Genomic DNA, 19,336 nt, shown 5'->3' with positions numbered 1-19,336 from the left:
TGCATGCCCCAGCATGCCCTGGTTGGAGCCTCCCCTGCAGGCAGCAGACCCCGCCGCCAGGCTGCAGGTCACGTGTGATCTCCCGTGTAATAACCCGCTGCAGCCAGTAGGTGTCGCCAGCGTCCCCGCCTCTTGCACCGCCATGAGTCACCGCTCGCTATCCGGCTCCGCCACTCACCCCCTGCGGCCTCCTCCTTCATAGCCGTTATCGGGTTGTCTGGCTGCAGCTCGCCGCTCTCGGCTGGTAATTCCCCGGCCGGGCCCGTTTTGGGCCCTACCGTCACATCCAGCTCTCCTTCCTGCAGCTTGGGGCTTTGCATTTTCCCCGGGCACCCGGTCTCCTTCTTCATATCCGTTATCGTGTTGTCTGGCTCCAGCTCGCCGCTCCCGGCTGGTAATTCCCCGGCCGGGCCCGTTTCGGGCCCTACCGTTACATCCGGCTCTCCTTCCTGCAGCTTGGGGCTTTGCATTTTTCTCGGGCACCGTTCGTTTTTGTTTTTTTTTGCTGTCCGCTTTCTTCCGGGATTTTTTTTTTCCTTGTCAGCCCTGAGCGCGCGCGGTGCAAGACACCAAGGGGCCCGGGGTCCACGCCGCACGCAGCCAGCACCGCACAGGAGGGCGGAGCTTTCGGCCTGACGCCACGGAAGGGGCGGGGCCAAGGAGCGCCGCACAGGACAGAGGGGCGGGGAGATGGCGTCATTGGAGAAAGCGGTGCATTGTGCTGCGCCGCACAGGACTAGGGGAGGCGGGGACTAGGCGTCACGTGATGCTGAGGACCTGCGAGCGCCGCACAGGACGGGGGCCGAGTCAGGGCGGTGGTGCGTGGGGGGACGTGACACCCTGGGGGCGGACACGGGCTGGGAGGCCATTATTATCTAGCCGAAGAAAAGCCCAGCTGCAGCGCGGTATATCGGGGGATGCTTGGAAAATAAAAAATGTGCTACCAAATGCTCTGCACATCAACTGTAAAATGCTCTGCAAAAGTGTATACTAAAAAAGGAGTGCAAAACTGACGTTCTGCTATGAGGGCCTGTGGTGCAAAAGGTTCTGGTACCTCAGGTGTCTCCTGTGGTCTTCACATTCTGCATCAGAATCCGCCCGAGTCTAATCTGACACTTGCTGTGTTCTGCACATCTGCAGAGCCGACTAAGTTACTGGACGAGCTGCAGGAGCGGCGCCAAAATGATCACAATGGCGCACGCTGCATGGTAAATTCACCACAACACGTTAGAAAGTACAGGGCACGTTATTCCTGCATGCCCAGTCACCGTTCCAGTCACGCTCCACTGGGCTCTGCACTCGGCTCCATAAGAACTAAAAGGACAACCCTTGTAGCAATCCTATACCCAATAGTTTTCTATATGATTCGCCTCCTTGGCGCTGCTGTTAGGCTACGTTCACATTAGCGTTCGGCGCCGCATGCGTCATGCGCCCCTATATTTAACCCCTTAAGCCCCGAGGGTGGTTTGCACGTTAATGACCGGGCCAATTTTTACAATTCTGACCACTGTCCCTTTATGAGGTTATAACTCTGGAACGCTTCAACGGATCTTGGCGATTCTGACATTGTTTTCTCGTGACATATTGTACTTCATGTTAGTGGTAAAATTTCTTCGATATAACTTACGTTTATTTGTGAAAAAAATGAATATTTGGCGAAAATTTTGAAAATTTCGCAATTTTCCAACTTTGAATTTTTATGCCCTTAAATCACAGACATATGTCACACAAAATACTTAATAAATAACATTTCCCACATGTCTACTTTACATCAGCACAATTTTGGAACCAAAATTTTTTTTTGTGACGGAGTTATAAGGGTTAAAAGTTGACCAGCAATTTCTCATTTTTACAACACCATTTTTTTTTAGGGACCACATCTCATTTGAAGTCATTTTGAGGGGTCTATATGATAGAAAATACCCAAGTGTGACACCATTCTAAAAACTGCACCCCTCAAGGTACTCAAAACCACTTTCAAGAAGTTTATTAACCCTTCAGGTGTTTCACAGGAATTTTTGGAATGTTTAAATAAAAATGAACATTTAACTTTTTTTCACACAAAATTTATTTCAGCTCCAATTTGTTTTATTTTACCAAGCGTAACAGGAGAAAATGGACCCCAAAATTTGTTGTGCAATTTGTCCTGAGTACGCTGATACCCCATATGTGGGTGTAAACCATTGTTTGGGCGCATGGCAGAGCTTGGAAGCAAAGGAGCGCCATTTGACTTTTCAATGCAAAATTGACTGGAATTGAGATGAGACGCCATGTTGCATTTAGAGAGCCCCTGATGTGCCTAAACATTGAAACCCCTAACAAGTGACACCATTTTGGAAAGTAGACCCCCTAAGGAACTTATCTAGATGTGTGGTGAGCACTTTGACCCAACAAGTGCTTTACAGAAGTTTATAATGCAGAGCCGTAAAAATAAAAAATCATATTTTTTCACAAAAATGATCTTTTCACCCCCAATTTTTTATTTTCCCAAGGGTAAGAGAAGAAATTGGACCCCAAAAATTGTTGTGCAATTTGTCCTGAGTACACTGATACCCCATATGTGGGTGTAAACCATTGTTTGGGCGCAGGGCAGAGCTCAGAAGGGAAGGAGCGCCATTTGACTTTTCAATGCAAAATTGACTGGAATCGAGATGGGACGCCATGTTGCGTTTGGAGAGCCCCTAATGTGCCTAAACATTGAAACCCCCCACGAGTGACACCATTTTGGAAAGTAGACCCCTTAAGGAACTTATCTAGATGTGTGTTGAGCACTTTGACCCAACAAGTGCTTCACAGAAGTTTATAATGCAGAGCCGTAAAAATAAAAAATCATATTTTTTCACAAAAATGATCTTTTCACCCCCATTTTTTTATTTCCCCAAGGGTAAGAGAAGAAATTAGACCACAAAAGTTGTTGTGCAATTTGTCCTGAGTACGACGATACCCCATATGTGGGTGTAAACCATTGTTTGGGCGCATAGCAGAGCTCAGAAGGGAAGAAGCGCTATTTTACTTTTCAATGCAAAATTGACTGGAATTAAGATGGGATGCCATGTTGCGTTTGGAGAGCCCCTGATGTGCCTAAACATTAAACCCCCCCACAAGTGACACAATTTTGGAAAGTAGACCCCCTAAGGAACTTATCTAGATGTGTTTTGAGAGCTTTGAACCCCCAAGTGTTTCACTACAGTTTATAACGCAGAGCCGTGAAAATAAAAATTATTTTTTTTTTTCACAAAAATGATTTTTTAGCCCCCAGTTTTGTATTTTCACAAGGGTATCAGGATAAATTGGACCCCAAAAGTTGTTGTCCAATTTGTCTGGAGTACGCTGATACCCCATTTGTGGGGAGGGACCACTGTTTGGGCGCATGACAGAGCTCGGAAGGGAAGGAGCGCCATTTGGAATGCAGACTTAAATGGATTGGTCTGCAGGCGTCACGTTGCATTTGCAGAGCCCCTGATGTACCCAAACAGTACAAACCCCCCACAAGTGACCCCATATTGGAATCTAGACCCCCCAAGGAACTTATCTAGATGTGTTGTGAGAACTTGAACCCCCAAGTGTTTCACTACAGTTTATAACGCAGAGCCATGAAAATAATTTATTTTTTTTTTTCACAAAAATGAAATTTAGCCCCCAGTTTTGTATTTTCACAAGGGTATCAGGATAAATTGGACCCTAAAAGTTGTTGTCCAATTTGTCCTGAGTACGCTGATACCCCCTATGTGGGGGGGGAACCACTGTTTGGGCGCATGACAGAGCTCGGAAGGGAAGGAGCGCCATTTGGAATGCAGACTTAAATGGATTGGTCTGCAGGCGTCACGTTGCATTTGCAGAGCCCCTGATGTACCCAAACAGTACAAACCCCCCACAAGTGACCCCATATCGGAAACTAGACCTCCCAAGGAACTTATCTAGATGTGTTGTGAGAACTTTGAACCCCCAAGTGTTTCACTACAGTTTACAACGCAGAGCCGTGAAAATAAAACATTTTTTTTCCCACAAAAATGATTTTTAGCCCCCCAAATTTTTATTTTCCCAAGGATAACAAGAGAACTTGGACCCCAGAAGTTGTTGTTCAATTTGTCCCTAGTACGCTGATACCCCATATGTTGGGGTAAACCCCTTTTTGGACGCACGGGAGAGCTCGGAAGGGAAGGAGCACTGTTTTACTTTTTCAACGCAGAATTGGCTGGAATTGAGATTGGACGCCATGTCGCGTTTGGAGAGCCCCTGATGTGCCTGAACAGTGGAAACTCCCCAATTCTACCTGAAACCCTACCCCTAACCTCACCCCTAACCGTTTACTGAACATTTTCTGACAGTCATAAGTGCCACGTATATAAGTGCCACGTATATAAGTGCCACGTATATAAGTGTCACGTATATAAGTGCCACGTATATAAGTGCCACGTATATAAGTGCCACGTATTTAAGAGCCACGTATTTAAGTGCCACGTATTTCAGTGCCACGATATTTCAGTGCCACGTATTTCAGTGCCACGTATTTCAGTGCCACGTATTTCAGGTTAGGGTTAGGGTTTTTGTTTTTTTCTTGTTTTCTTGTGTTTTTCTATAAAAACGCATGCGTTTTACCGCGTTTACATGCATTTTTTCACACATGCGGTTTTTTTAAAAAACGCATGCAGATAAAAACGCAAGTGTGAAACCAGACTAAAAGACGCTTTTTATGGCAAAAAAGTTTTTGCGTGTCCACATTTTGAGACCTATAATTTTTCCACATTTTGGTCCACAGAGTCATGTGAGGTCTTGTTTTTTGCGGGACGAGTTGACGTTTTTATTGGTAACATTTTCGGACACGTGACCATTTTTTATCACTTTTTATTCCGATTTTTGTGAGGCAGAATAACCAAAAACCAGCTATTCATGAATTTCTTTTGGGAGAGGCGTTTATACCGTTCTGCGCTTGGTAAAATTGATAAAGCAGTTTTATTCGTCGGGTCAGTACGATTACAGCGATACCTCATTTATATCATTTTTTTATGTTTTGACGCTTTTATACGATAAAAACTATTTTATAGAAAAAATAATTATTTTGGCATCGCTTTATTCTGAGGACTATAACTTTTTTATTTTTTTGCTGATGATGCTGTATGGCGGCTCGTTTTTTGCGGGACAAGATGACGTTTTCAGCGGTAACATGGTTATTTATATCCGTCTTTTTGATCGCGTGTTATTCCACTTTTTGTTCGGCGGTATGGTAATAAAGCGTTGTTTTTTGCCTCGTTTTTTTTTTTTTTTTCTTACGGTGTTTACTGAAGGGGTTAACTAGTGGGCCAGTTTTATAGGTTGGGTCGTTACGGACGCGGCGATACTAAATATGTGTACTTTTATTGTTTTTGTTTGTTTTTTTTAGATAAAGAAATGTATTTATGGGAATAATATTTTTTTTTTTATTATTATTTATTTAGGAATTTTTTTTTTATTTTTTTTTACACATGTGGAAATTTTTTTTTTTACTTTTTTACTTTGTCCCAGGGGGGGACATCACAGATCGCAGATCTGATAGTGTGCACAGCACTCTATCAGATCTGCGATCATACTTTCATCGGAGCAGGCTGCAGCTTTCATCTGCAGCCTGCTCCGACCCGGAAGTGCTCCCTGCAGGACCCGGATACAGCCCCTCGGCCATTTTGGATCCGGGGCCTGCAGGGAGAAGACGTTCGGTACGAGGTGAGTACATCACCTTGTACCGATCGTCTCAGGGAAGCACGCAGGGAGCCCCCTCCCTGCGCGATGCTTCCCTGTACCGCCGGTACACCGCGATCATGTTTGATCGCGGTGTGCCGGGGGTTAATGTGCCGGGGGCGGTCCGTGACCGCTCCTGGCACATAGTGCCGGATGTCAGCTGCGATATGCAGCCGACACCCGGCCGCGATCGGCCGCGCTCCCCCCGTGAGCGCGGCCGATCGCGTATGACGTACTATCCCGTCACCGGGAATTAAGGCCCACCCCACCTCGACGGTATAGTACGTCATACGGGCTTAAGGGGTTAACATGGGGGCGCATGGACATGCGTTGTGCTGCGTTTTGCGACGCATGCGTTTTTTTGGCCGCAAGCGTTGGGCGCAGAGAACGCAGCAAGTTGCATTTTTTTTTTGCGTCCAACTTTCAGCAAAAAAGGACGCATGCGTCGCAAAACGCAGCGTTTTAGGGTGCGTTTTGTTGCGTTTTTGTTTGCGTTGTGCGTTGCGTCGCCGACGCTGCGGCGCACAATGCAAATGTGAACGTAGACTTAGACACTAGTGGACTGAGCTGTGTTTCCATGAGGACGGTGGATATCTGGCGAAAACAGGTGTTGTACGGATGAATGTGCTCAATTGATGGCTATAAGGTTGATTATTGATATGTACAATCACAACGCGTTTCAAAGCCGGTTCGGCTCCATCAGGTGATAATCAAACACCGGCTTTGAAATGGGCTTTTGTTGAGAGCTAACCTAGCCCAACATCGCTACCCCTATTTCTACCATTTGGCGCCTTTATGTCCTCATAAAATTTACAAACAGGTCTTATGTGTTACCTGATGAAGAGCCAGTCTGGCGCTGAAACGCGTTGTGATTGTACAGTCCTTCTGGAAAGATAGGATGGATATATACATTGAATAGACAGAAAGATGTCAGTCATATATATAATTAGTGCAGTGTGTGTGTAGTTTACGGGACATGTATTTAGCTAATAATTCAATAACTTAAGAAAAAAAATGGTGTGGGGTCACCCAACATTTTAATAACCAGCTGAGGGAAAGCGTACAGCTGGGGATAGATGTTAATAGCTTAGGAAGAGGGTAATAAACATGGAGTTTCCTGGTCTATTAATATTAGATTACAGCTGTGTACTTAGCTTTTACTGGTTAATAAAATAGGGTCTCCACCCCAAAAAAATTACCATGGAGCCCCCTATAATTAATAACCAGCAATGGCTAGGCAGACAACTGGAGGCTGATATTAATAGGCTAGGAAGGAGCCCTGGATATTGGTCCCTTCCCAGAGTAAAAAGATCAGCTCTCAGCCGCCCCAGAAATGACGCATCCATAAGATTGATATCAGCCTGCAGCTGTCTGCCTGACCTTTGCTGGTTAGTAATTATAGCGGGACCCTACATCATTTTTTGGGGGGGTCCCCATTGTAATAACCACTAAGTATGCAGCGGTGAGTTGATATTAACCCCTTTCTGACCTCGGACGGGATAGTACGTCCGAGGTCAGATCCCCTGCTTTGATGCAGGGCTCCGCGGTGAGCCCGCATCAAAGCCGGGACATGTCAGCTGTTTTGAACAGCTGACATGTGCCCACAATAGCAGCGGGTGAAATCGCGATTCACCCACCGCTATTAACTAGTTAAATGCCGCTGTCAAACGCAGACAGCGGCATTTAACCGGCCGGGCGGCCGGAAATGAGCGCATCACCGACCCCTGTCACATGATCGGAGGTCAGCGATGCTTCAGAATAGTAACCATAGAGGTCCTTGAGACCTCTATGGTTACTGATCCCTGGCAGCTGTGAGCGCCACCCTGTGGTCGGCGCTCACAGCACACCTGCATTTCTGCTACATAGCAGCGAACATCAGATCGCTGCTATGTAGCAGTGGCGATCGTGTTGTGCCTGCTTCTAGCCTCCCATGGAGGCTATTGAAGCATGGCAAAAGTAAAAAAAAATGTGAAAAAAATATAAAAGTTTAAATCACCCCCCTTTCACCCCATTCAAAATAAATCAATAAAAAAATAATCAAACCTACACATATTTGGTATCGCCGGGTTCAGAATCGGCCGATCTATCAATGAAAAAAAAGAATCAACCTGATCGCTAAACGGCGTAACGAGAAAAAAATTCGAAACGCCAGAATTACCTTTTTTTGGTCGCCGCGACATTGCATTAAAATGCAATAACGGACGATCAAAATAACGTATCTGCACCGAAATGGTATCATTAAAAACGCGATCTCAGCACGCAAAAAATAAGCCCTCAACCGACCCCAGATCATGAAAATTAGAGACGCTACGGGTATCGGAGGATGGCGCAATTTTTTTTTCTTTTTTTTTTAGCAAAGTTTGGAATTTTTTTTCACCACTTAGATAAACAATAACCTAGTCATGTTAGGTGTCTATGAACTCGTACTGACCTGGAGAATCATAATGGCAGGTCAGTTTTAGCCTTTAGTGAACCTAGCAAAAAAGCCAAACAAAAAACAAGTGTGGGACTGCACTTTTTTTGCAATTTCACCACACTTGGAATTTTTTTCCCGTTTTCTAGTACACGGTATGGTAAAACCAATGGTGTCGTTCAAAAGTACAACTCGTCCCGCAAAAAATAAGCCCTCACATGGCCAAATTGACGGAAAAATAAAAAAGTTATGGCTCTGGGAAGGAGGGGAGCGAAAAACGAACACGGAAAAACGGAAAATCCCAAGGTCATGAACGGGATAATAGGACATGGAGAAAGAAAAAATGTGGCACTCACCAGCTGGAATATATCCAATAGTCTTTAACCCCTTCACCCCCGGAGCTTTTTCCGTTTTTCCGTTTTCGTTTTTCGCTCCCCTCCTTCCCAGAGCCATAACTTTTTTATTTTTCCGTCAATTTGGCCATGTGAGGGCTTATTTTTTGCGGGACGAGTTGTACTTTTGAACGACATCATTGGTTTTAGCATGTCGTGTACTAGAAAACGGGAAAAAAATTCCAAGTGCAGTGAAATTGCAAAAAAAGTGCAATCCCACACTTGTTTTTTGCTTGCCTATTTTGCTAGGTTCACTAAATGCTAAAACTGACCTGCCATTATGATTCTCCAGGTCACTACGAGTTCATAGACACCTAACATGACTAGGTTATTTTTCACCTAAGTGGTGAAAAAAAATTCCAAACTTTGCAAAAAACAAAACAAAACAAAATTGCGCCATTTTCCGATACTCGTAGCGTCTCCATTTTTCGTGATCTGGGGTCAGGTGAGGGCTTATTTTTTGCGTGCCGAGCTGGCGTTTTTAATGATAGCATTTTGGTGTAGATACGTTCTTTTGATCGCCCGTTATTGCATTTTAATGCAATGTCGTGGCGACCAAAAAAACGTAAATCTGGCGTTTCAAATTTTTTTCTCATTACGCCATTTAGCGATCAGGTTAATGCTTTTTTTTTATTGATAGATCGGGCGATTCTGAACGCGGCGATACCAAATATGTGTAGGTTGGGGGGGGTTTTTATTGATTTATTTTGATTGGGGCGAAAGGGGGGTGATTTAAACTTTTATATTTTTTTTATTTTTTTCACATTTTTAAAAACTTTTTTTTTTTACTTTTGCCATGCTTCTATAGCCTCCATGGGAGGCTAGAAGCAGGCACAGCCCGATCGGCTCAGCTACATAACAGCGATCATCAGATCGCTGTTATGTAGCTAAAATGCAGGTGTGCTGTGAGCGCCGACCACAGGGGGGCACTCACAGCCACCGGCAATCAGTAACCATAGAGGTCTCAAGGACCTCTATGGTTACAATGGAGGAGCATCGCCGACCCCCGATCATGTGACGGGGGTCGGCGATGCGCTCATATCCGGCCGCACGGCCGGATGCGGTAGTTAAATGCCGCTGTCTGCGTTTGACAGCGGCATTTAACTAGTTAATAGCGGCGGGTGATCGCGATTTCACCCGCCGCTATTGCGCGCACATGTCAGCTGTAAAAAACAGCTGACATGTCGCGACTTTGATGTGCGCTCACCGCCGGAGCGCACATCAAAGCGGGGGTCCCGACATGTGACGTACTATTCCGTCACATGTCGGGAAGGGGTTAACCCCTTAAGCCCCGAGGGTGGTTTGCACGTTAATGACCGGGCCAATTTTTACAATTCTGACCACTGTCCCTTTATGAGGTTATAACTCTGGAACGCTTCAACGGGTCTTGGCGATTGTGACATTGTTTTCTCGAGACATATTGTACTTCATGATAGTGGTAAAATTTCTTCGATATAACTTGCATTTATTTGTGAAAAAAATGGAAATTTGGCGAAAATTTTGAAAATTTTGCAATTTTCCAAATTTGAATTTTTATGCCCTTAAATCACAGAGATATGTCATGCAAAATACTTAATAAGTAACATTTCCCACATGTCTACTTTACATCAGCACAAATTTGGAACCAACATTTTTTTTTGTTAGGGAGTTATAAGGGTTAAAAGTTGACCAGCAATTTCTCATTTTTACAACACCATTTTTTTTTAGGGACCACATTTCATTTGAAGTCATTTTGAGGGGTCTATATGATAGAAAATACCCAAGTATGACACCATCCTAAAAACTGCACCCTTCAAGGTGCTCAAAACCACATTCAAGAGGTTTATTAACCCTTCAGATGTTTCACAGGAATTTTTGGAATGTTTAAATAAAAATGAACATTTAACTTTTTTTCACACAAAATTTATTTCAGCTCCAATTTGTCTTATTTTACCAAGGGTAACCGGAGAAAATGGACGCCAAAACTTGTTGTACAATTTGTCCTGAGTACGCTGATACCCCATATGTGGGGGTAAACAACTGTTTGGGCGCATGGCAGAGCTTGGAAGGGAAGGAGCGCCGTTTGACTTTTCAATGCAAAATTGACTGGAATTGAAATGGGACACCATGTCGCTTTTGGAGAGCCCTTGATGTGCCTAAACATTAAAACCCCCCACAAGTGACACCATTTTGGAAAGTAGACCCTCTAAGGAACTTATCTAGATGTGTTTTGAGAGCTTTGAACCCCCAAGTGTTTCACTACAGTTTATAACGCAGAGCCGTGAAAATAAAAATTATTTTTTTTTTTCACAAAAATGATTTATTAGCCCCCAGTTTTGTACACTGATACCCCATATGTGGGGGGGGGAACCACTGTTTGGGCGCATGGCAGAGCTCGGAAGGGAATGAGCGCCATTTGGAATGCAGACTTAGATGGATTGATCTGCAGGCGTCACGTTGCATTTGTAGAGCCCCTGATGTACCCAAACAGTAGAAACCCCCCACAAGTGACCCCATATTGGAAACTAGACCTCCAAAGGAACTTATCTAGATATGTTGTGAGAACTTTGAACCCCCAATTGTTTCACTACAGTTTACAACGCAGAGCCGTGAAAATTAAAAATCCTTTTTTTTCCCACAAAAATGATTTTTAGCCCCCCAAATTTTTATTTTCCCAAGGATAACAAGAGAACATGGACCCCAAAAGTTGTTGTCCAATTTGTCCCGAGTACGCTGATACCCCATATGTTGGGGTAAACCCCTGTTTGTGCGCACGGGAGAGCTCGGAAGGGAAGGAGCACTGTTTTACTGTTTCAACGCAGAATTGGCTGGAATTGAGATCGGACGCCATGTCGAGTTTGGAGAGCCCCTGATGTGCCTGAACAGTGGAAACTCCCCAATACTACCTGAAACCCTAATCCAAACACACCCCTAACCCTAATCCCAACGGTAACCCTAACCACACCCCTAACCCTGACACACCCCTAACCCTAATCCCAACCGTAAATGTACTCCAAACCCTAACCCTAACTTTAGCCCAAACCTTAACCCTAACTTTAGCCCCAACCCTAACCCTAACTTTAGCCCCAACCCTAACCCTAACTTTATCTCCAACCCTAGCCCTAACCCTAATGGGAAAATGGAAATAAATACATTTTTTTAATTTTATTATTTTTCCCTAACTAAGGGGGTGATGAAGGGGTGTTTGATTTACTTTTATAGCGTTTTTTATATCGGATTTTTATGATTGGCAGCTGTCACACACTAAAAGACACTTTTTATAGCAAAAAAGTTTTTGCGTCTCCACATTTTGAGACCTATAATTTTTCCATATTTTGGTCCACAGAGTCATGTGAGGTCTTGTTTAATGCGGGACGAGTTGACGTTTTTATTGGTAACATTTTCGGGCACATGACATTTTTTGATCGCTTTTTATTCCGATTTTTGTGAGGCAGAATGACCAAAAACCAGCTATTCATGAATTTCTTTTGGGGGAGGCGTTTATACCGTTCCATGTTTGGTAAAATTGATAAAGCAGTTTTATTCGTCGGGTCAGTACGATTACAGCGATATCTCATTTATATCATTTTTTTATGTTTTGGCGCTTTTATACTATAAAAGCTATTTTATAGAAAAAATAATTATTTTGGCATCGCTTTATTCTGAGGACTATAACTTTTTTATTTTTTTGCATATGAGGCTGTATGGTGGCTTGTTTTTTGCAGGACAAGATGACGTTTTCAGCGGTACCATGTTTATTTATAGCCATCTTTTTGATCGTGTGTTATTCCACTTTTTGTTCAGCGGTATGATAATAAAGCGTTTTTTGTCTCGGTTTTTTTTTTTTAACGGTGTTCACTGAAGGGGTTAACTAGTGGGACAGTTTTATAGGTTGGGTCGTTACGGATGTGGCGATACTAAATATGTGTACTTTTATTGTTTTTTTTTTATTTGGATAAAGAAATGTATTTATGGGAATAATATATATATTTTTTTTTACACATGTGGAATTTTTTTTTTTTACTTTGTCCCGGGGGGGACATCACAGATCGCTGATCTGACAGTTTGCACAGCACTCTGTCAGATCAGCGATCTGACTGACAGCGCTGCAGGCTTACCAGCGCCTGCTGTAGACCCGGAAGTACTCCCTGCAGTACCGGATGCAGCCCCGCGGCCATTTTGAATCCGGGGACTGCAGGGAGGAGACGCTCGGTACAAGGTGAGTACATCGCCTTGTACCGATCGTCTCAGAGAAGCACGCAGGGAGCCCCCTCCCTGCGCGATGCTTCCCTGTACCGCCGGTACACTGCGATCATGTTTGATCGCAGTGTGCCGGGGGTTACTGTGCCGGGGGCGGTCCGTGACCGCTCCTGGCACATAGTGCCGGATGTCAGCTGCGATAGTCAGCTGACGATCGGCCACGCTCCCCCCGTGAGCGCGGCCGATCGCATATGACGTACTATCCCTTCACTGGGAATTAAATCCCAGGTCACCTTGACGGGATAGTACGTCATATGGGATTAAGGGGTTAATACACCATCAGTGCTTCAGACGAAAAGATGGACATGCAGGATTACAGAGGCGTGCAGGGGAAGAGACGACGGCAGTTTCGCAAACACTCGCTTCAAGGGGTCCAGTTGATATTAATAGCCTGGGAAGCTCCATGTTTGTTACCCCCTTCCCACGCTATAAACATCTGCCCCCAGCTGTCCACTTTCACTCAGCTGATTATTAAAATGTTGAGAGACCAAACATCATTTTTTTCTTTAATTTATTTATTAATTAAATCAATGTTTTATATCTCACATATTTATACCTATGGGTATGATGACCAAAGGCTACTTTCACACTAGCGTCGTGCACTGCACGTCGCTATGTGATGTTGCGGCGCACCGACGCTAGCTGTGAATGCGCCGCACAATGGGGGCAGCGGATGCAGTTTTCCCTCCGCTGCCCCATTGTAAGGTGCGGGGAGGCAGGAGCGGAGTTCCGGCCGCGCATGCGCGGTCGGAAATGCTGCAGACGACGCACCAAAAAACGTTACAAGCAACGTTTTTTGGTGGCGACGCAACCGTCGCACGACGGTTGCGACGTGTGGCACTGCGTCGCTAATAAAAGTCTATGGAGAAAAAACGCATCCTGTAAGCACTTTTGCAGGATGCGTTTTTTCTGCAAAATGACGCATAGCGACGTGCAGTGCAGGACGCTAGTGTTAAAGAGGCCTAACCAGCAACCTTCACATATTCTCCAGGTGATTCCGTATGTGCATAGGTACTTTTTCATTTTGTGATATTTTTATGACAACCCTTTGCACCCTATTTTTTAGACATTTTTCAAAGAAGATGTGTCTAAAACAAAATAAATGTCACACGTGGCCATGGGAATTTTTTATTGTCATCTGCATTGTGGGGAACACTATTCTCGCCGCCACCAACTTGCCACGAACAGGGCCGGCTCCAGGCTTTCATGGGCCCTCGAGCAAATGAGTCTCAGTGGGCCCCTTTAACACGTATCACAATTCATGATGCACAGATACAGCAGAGAAATATACGTATACCCTAGTACAATGCCAAAGATTTCACTTCTTACATTATATGAGTGATATCTATAGCTCAGAAACCAGATAGTATAGTCCTCCATACAGTATAATGAGCCACATACAGTGCTCCATACAATATAATGGGCATCATATAATGCTCCATACAGTATAATGGACCCCATATAATGCTCCATATATAATGAGCCCCATATATTGCTCCATACACTATATGATGGGCTCCATATAATGCTCCAGTATGTGAGGGCCCCTTATGATGCTCCATATATAATGGGCCCCATATGATGCTCTGTATATGATTGGCCCCATACGATGCTCCAGTATACGATAAGCCCCATATGATGCTCCGGTATGTGAGGGCCCCATATAATACTCCATATATGATGAGCCCCATGTGATGCTCCATATATGATGGGCCCCAAATATGCTCCATATATAATGGGCCCCATATGATGCTCCAGTATGTGAGGGCCCCATAAGATGCTCCATATATTAAGGGCCCCATATGGTGCTCCATATATAATGGGCCCCATATATTGCTTCAAACATAAAAAAAAATGAAATACCTCTCCTTGCTGACTGCTGCTCTGCTCCGGACCCCTCAGTGTCACCGTCTTCCAGCTCTCTGCACTGTGACTGTTCAGGCAGAGAGTTCACAGACGTGACATCATCGCGCCCTCTGACTTGAAACGTCACAGAAGACGCAGCAGCGAAGGAATGGAGAGAGGTATCACAAGTGCCGGGGCCCTGAGCAAGCGGGGGGGTCCCACTGGCACCCAGCTCCCATGGCGCATCGGTGTCCCCGAGGGCGAGTGGGCCCCCCACCTACTCGGGGCCCCGGCACTTGCCCGGGTGCTGACGCCGGCCCTGGCCACGAGTAACACACATGCCTCAGAAGTTACTATATAGCCCCACTATGAAATGAGCTATGCGCACCCCACGGATCCATCATCCACACCACTCTTCACTGCCACCACTCGCCGTTTTGATAGGACAGCGAGACGTCTGCACTAGGTCACACTAGCACACATGCCACCCAGCTTTCTTGAGCATCTGATAGGTACTCCACTTGGACACAGGGTATCATAACCAAGATATTCTCGACTTCCTTAGGGTTTCATTTAGAGCAGCAAGGAACAAACTTATTACATTTTCGATTTAACATACAAAAAGAAGTACAGTGCTTACAAAAGTTACAAAAGATGGAATAATAAAAAGACATACATATTGTCAAAAACAGTATAAAATACAGACACTTCTTACGACTTTCAGAAATGAAGGACAGCATCCAATCCAGGTGAAAAAACGCTCCTTTTATTGTGCCAAATGCGACGTTTCAACCATCAAAGGTTTTTCTCAAGCATACAAAACAGTTAAATTGGCAGCCTTATAGGACTTGGCTATGGTTCACACCAATCACTACACAATAGGCCGCCCAGATAATTTACATACAAACATAATAAAATGAACAATATATAGATATAACACCAGATATATCACATACCCCCAAACAAGTGTATATCTCCCTATTTATAAAGAGAAATTTCTATAATGATAGCCGTAAATGTTCATATCAACACATGGTGGATGTCAGAAGTAAATAAATCAAGGCACGCTGTCATGACTACACCAATCACCTCATTCCTCTCCGTTCAAGCACTACCTCCCCGCCAATATGATATCCTGTAACATAAAATGGTCCCATGTTCAGTCTGCACCAATGAAACATCAATGCATCTCAACAAATCCCTGTACAGGTTACAATATCATTGCTTGTGCAATGGATTTCCATTGGCTCATGTTGTGAATTCTGTTTGTGGGCTCCCCCGGTGGTGTTTTATGGTAGTGCCACTTATTTGCCTTCTTCTATCCTTGATCACCTGTTGCCACCCATTAGGGGAGTTTCCTATTTAAGGCTGCTTGGCTGCTGGTCCTATGCCGGCCAACAATGTATCAGTAGCATTCTGTTGCATTCTCCTGCCTCAAGCTCCTGTTCAGCTAAGTTGAATTTTGTTTCTTGTTTATGCTATTTTTGTCCAGCTATCTGCAATGTGACTCTCTGTAGCTGGAAGCTCTCGTGGACTGAAATTGCCACTCCAGTGGCATGAGTTGTCACTGGAGTTTTAAAGTAATTTCAGGATGGTGTTTTTGAGTAGTGTTTTGAAGTTGACCGTGAAGTAACTCTTTCCTGTACTTCTGCTATCTAGAAAGCGGACCTCACTGTGCTAAATCTGCTGTTCATCCTACGTATGTCTTTTCCTCTTGACTCACCGTCAATATTTGTGGGGGGCTGCTATCTCCTTTTGGGGTTCATCTCTGGAGGTAAGGCAGGCCTGTATATTCCTCTGATAGGGGTAGTTAGATCTCCGGCTGGCGCGTGGTGTCTAGGGCATCGTAGGAAACACTCCCCGGCTACTTCCAGTGTTGTGTCAGGTTCAGGTCACGGTCACTTTAGTTCCCATCACCCGAGAGCTAGTCCGTTCGTTATTTTTGATTTCCCTGCCATTGGGAAAATCATAACAGTTTGGCCGGCCCAATGTGTTAAAACTATGCACTAAAGCAGGAAAGGATGTGAAAAGGTTTTTTTTTTTCCTTCTGTGTTGGGAATGTGCTCAGTTGTACTCCTTGCTTAAACTGCAGTCTTCAGCCTTTTTTTTTTTCCTCTCCTCTTAATCTCTGAATGGCTTTGGTTACACCTGTTTGAATCATGGATCCACAGAGTTTGGTTGCAGGTTTGAATAACCTGGCTACAAAGGTCCAGAACTTACAAGATTTTGTTATACGTGCTCCAATGTCTGAACCTAAGATCCCTATGCCTGAATTTTTTACCGGAGACAGATCCCGTTTTTTGAATTTCAGAGAGAATTGTAAATTGTTTTTGTCTCTGAGATCTCACTCTGCTGGTGATCCTGCACAACAGGTTAAAATTGTTATTTCTCTATTACGGGGTGACCCACAAAGTTGGGCATTTACATTGTCGCCAGGGGATCCTGCGTTATTAAATGTAGATGCGTTTTTTCTGGCTCTGGGGTTGCTTTATGAAGAACCTAATTTAGAGATTTTGGCTGAGAAAGCCTTGATAGCTCTTTCCCAAGGGCAAGATGAAGCTGAGATATACTGCCAAAAATTTCGTAAATGGTCGGTGCTTACTAAATGGAATGAGTGCGCACTAGCAGCTAATTTCAGAGAAGGTCTCTCTGATGCCGTGAAGGATGTCATGGTGGGGTTCCCTGTGCCTACAGGTCTGAATGATGCCATGAAATTGGCTATCCAGATTGATCGGCGTTTACGGGAGCGCAAAGCTGTGCACCATATGGCGGTATCTTCTGAGCAAAAATCTGTGCACCATATGGCGGTATCTTCTGAGCAAAAGCCTGTGCACCATATGGCGGTGTCTTCTGAGCAAAAACCTGTGCACCATATGGCGGTATCTTCTGAGCAAAAACCTGTGCACCATTTGGCGGTGACCTCTGAAAAGGCACCAGAGCATATGCAATGCGATAGTGTTTTGTCTGGAGGCGAACGACAGAATTACAGGCGCAAAAATGGGTTGTGCTTCTATTGTGGAGATCCAGCTCATGTTATATCAGCATGCTCTAAACGCATAAAGAAGGTTGATAAAAAGGTTGATAAATCTTTTTCTATGGGTACCTTGCAGTCTAAATTTCTTTTGTCCGTGACATTGATTTGTACTTTATCATCTGTTACTGTGGATGCTTATGTGGATTCTGGCGCCGCTCTGAGTCTCATGGATTGGTCCTTTGCCAAGCGTTGTGGGTTTGATTTAGAGCCTCTGGAGGTTTCTATTCCTTTAAAGGGTATTGATTCTACACCTTTGGCTAGCAATAAACCACAATATTGGACACAAGTGACTATGCATCTTACCCCAGACCATCAGGAGATTATTCGTTTCCTTGTGTTATATAATCTACATGACGTATTAGTACTTGGATTACCATGGTTACAGATTCATAATCCAGTCTTGGACTGGAGATCAATGTCTGTGCTGAGCTGGGGATGTCGGGGGATTCATGGGGATGCACCTTTGGTTCCCATTTCTTCATCTACTCCCTCTGAGATCCCAGCATTTCTGTCAGATTTTTATGATGTCTTTCAGGAGCCTAAAATTGATTCTCTCCCTCCTCACAGAGAGTGTGACTGCGCTATTGAGTTGATTCCCGGTAGTAAATTTCCTAAGGGTCGCTTGTTTAATTTGTCTGTACCTGAACATACTGCTATGCGGGAGTATATCAGAGAATCTTTGGAAAAGGGTCATATTCGCCCCTCTTTGTCTCCACTGGGGGCAGGGTTTTTCTTTGTGGGCAAAAAGGATGGTTCATTGAGACCTTGTATCGACTATCGACTTCTGAATAAGATTACAGTTAAGTACCAGTATCCGTTACCTTTACTGACTGATCTGTTTGCTCGCATAAAGGGGGCGAAATGGTTCACTAAGATCGATCTACGTGGTGCGTATAATTTGGTGCGGATTAAGCAGGGGGATGAGTGGAAGACCGCATTTAATACGCCTGAAGGCCATTTTGAGTATTTGGTAATGCCTTTCGGTCTCGCGAATGCCCCTTCCGTTTTTCAGTCCTTTATGCACGATATTTTCCGTGAATATCTGGATAAATTTATGATTGTGTATTTGGACGATATTTTGATTTTTTCGGAGGACTGGGAATCTCATGTTCAACAGGTCAGGAGAGTTTTTCAGGTTTTACGAGCTAATTCTCTTTTTGTGAAGGGCTCAAAGTGTATTTTTGGGGTTCAGAGAATTTCCTTTCTGGGATATATTTTTTCCCCTTCATCTATGGAGATGGACCCTGTTAAGGTTCAGGCTATTTGTGATTGAATACAACCTACTTCTCTAAAAAGTCTTCAGAAATTCTTGGGATTTGCTAATTTCTATCGCCGATTCATAGCGGGTTTTTCTGCCATTGCTAAACCTTTGACTGATTTGACCAAGAAGGGTGCTGATGTTGCTAATTGGTCCTCTGCGGCTGTGGAGGCCTTTCGGGAGCTTAAGCGCCGCTTTTCTTCTGCTCCTGTGTTGCGCCAGCCTGATGTGTCGCTCCCGTTCCAGGTTGAAGTAGATGCTTCCGAGATCGGAGCAGGTGCAGTTTTGTCGCAGAAAGGTCCTGACTGCTCAGTGATGAGACCATGTGCGTTTTTCTCTTGAAAGTTTTCGCCCGCTGAGCGAAATTATGATGTTGGAAATCGGGAGCTCTTGGCCATGTAGTGGGCATTTGAGGAGTGGCGTCATTGGCTTGAGGGTGCTAA

General features: G+C 44.5%; 1 protein-coding gene across 3 annotated transcripts in view; it reads right to left on the bottom strand.

Annotated features, from left to right (window-relative positions):
* Positions 1-670, bottom strand: part of ZFTA (zinc finger translocation associated) — a 90,736-nt gene extending 90,066 nt beyond the window's left edge. The window contains exon 1 of one of the 3 annotated variants that reach the window (XM_077287644.1): positions 179-670. In XM_077287644.1, coding sequence (XP_077143759.1) covers positions 179-470 — 292 coding nt within the window. In that variant the 5' untranslated portion in view covers positions 471-670. The remainder of the gene's footprint in view (positions 1-178) is intronic. The other 2 variants (XM_077287643.1, XM_077287645.1) reach the window with 2 other exon arrangements.
* Positions 671-19,336: the final 18,666 nt, after the last annotated feature.

Source organism: Ranitomeya variabilis, chromosome 2 (assembly GCF_051348905.1).
Source record: "Ranitomeya variabilis isolate aRanVar5 chromosome 2, aRanVar5.hap1, whole genome shotgun sequence".
NCBI classification, from domain to species: Eukaryota; Metazoa; Chordata; class Amphibia; order Anura; family Dendrobatidae; genus Ranitomeya; species Ranitomeya variabilis.
The sequence above is the reverse complement of the archived record's forward strand: the minus strand, read 5'-3'. Positions and strand labels throughout refer to the sequence as shown.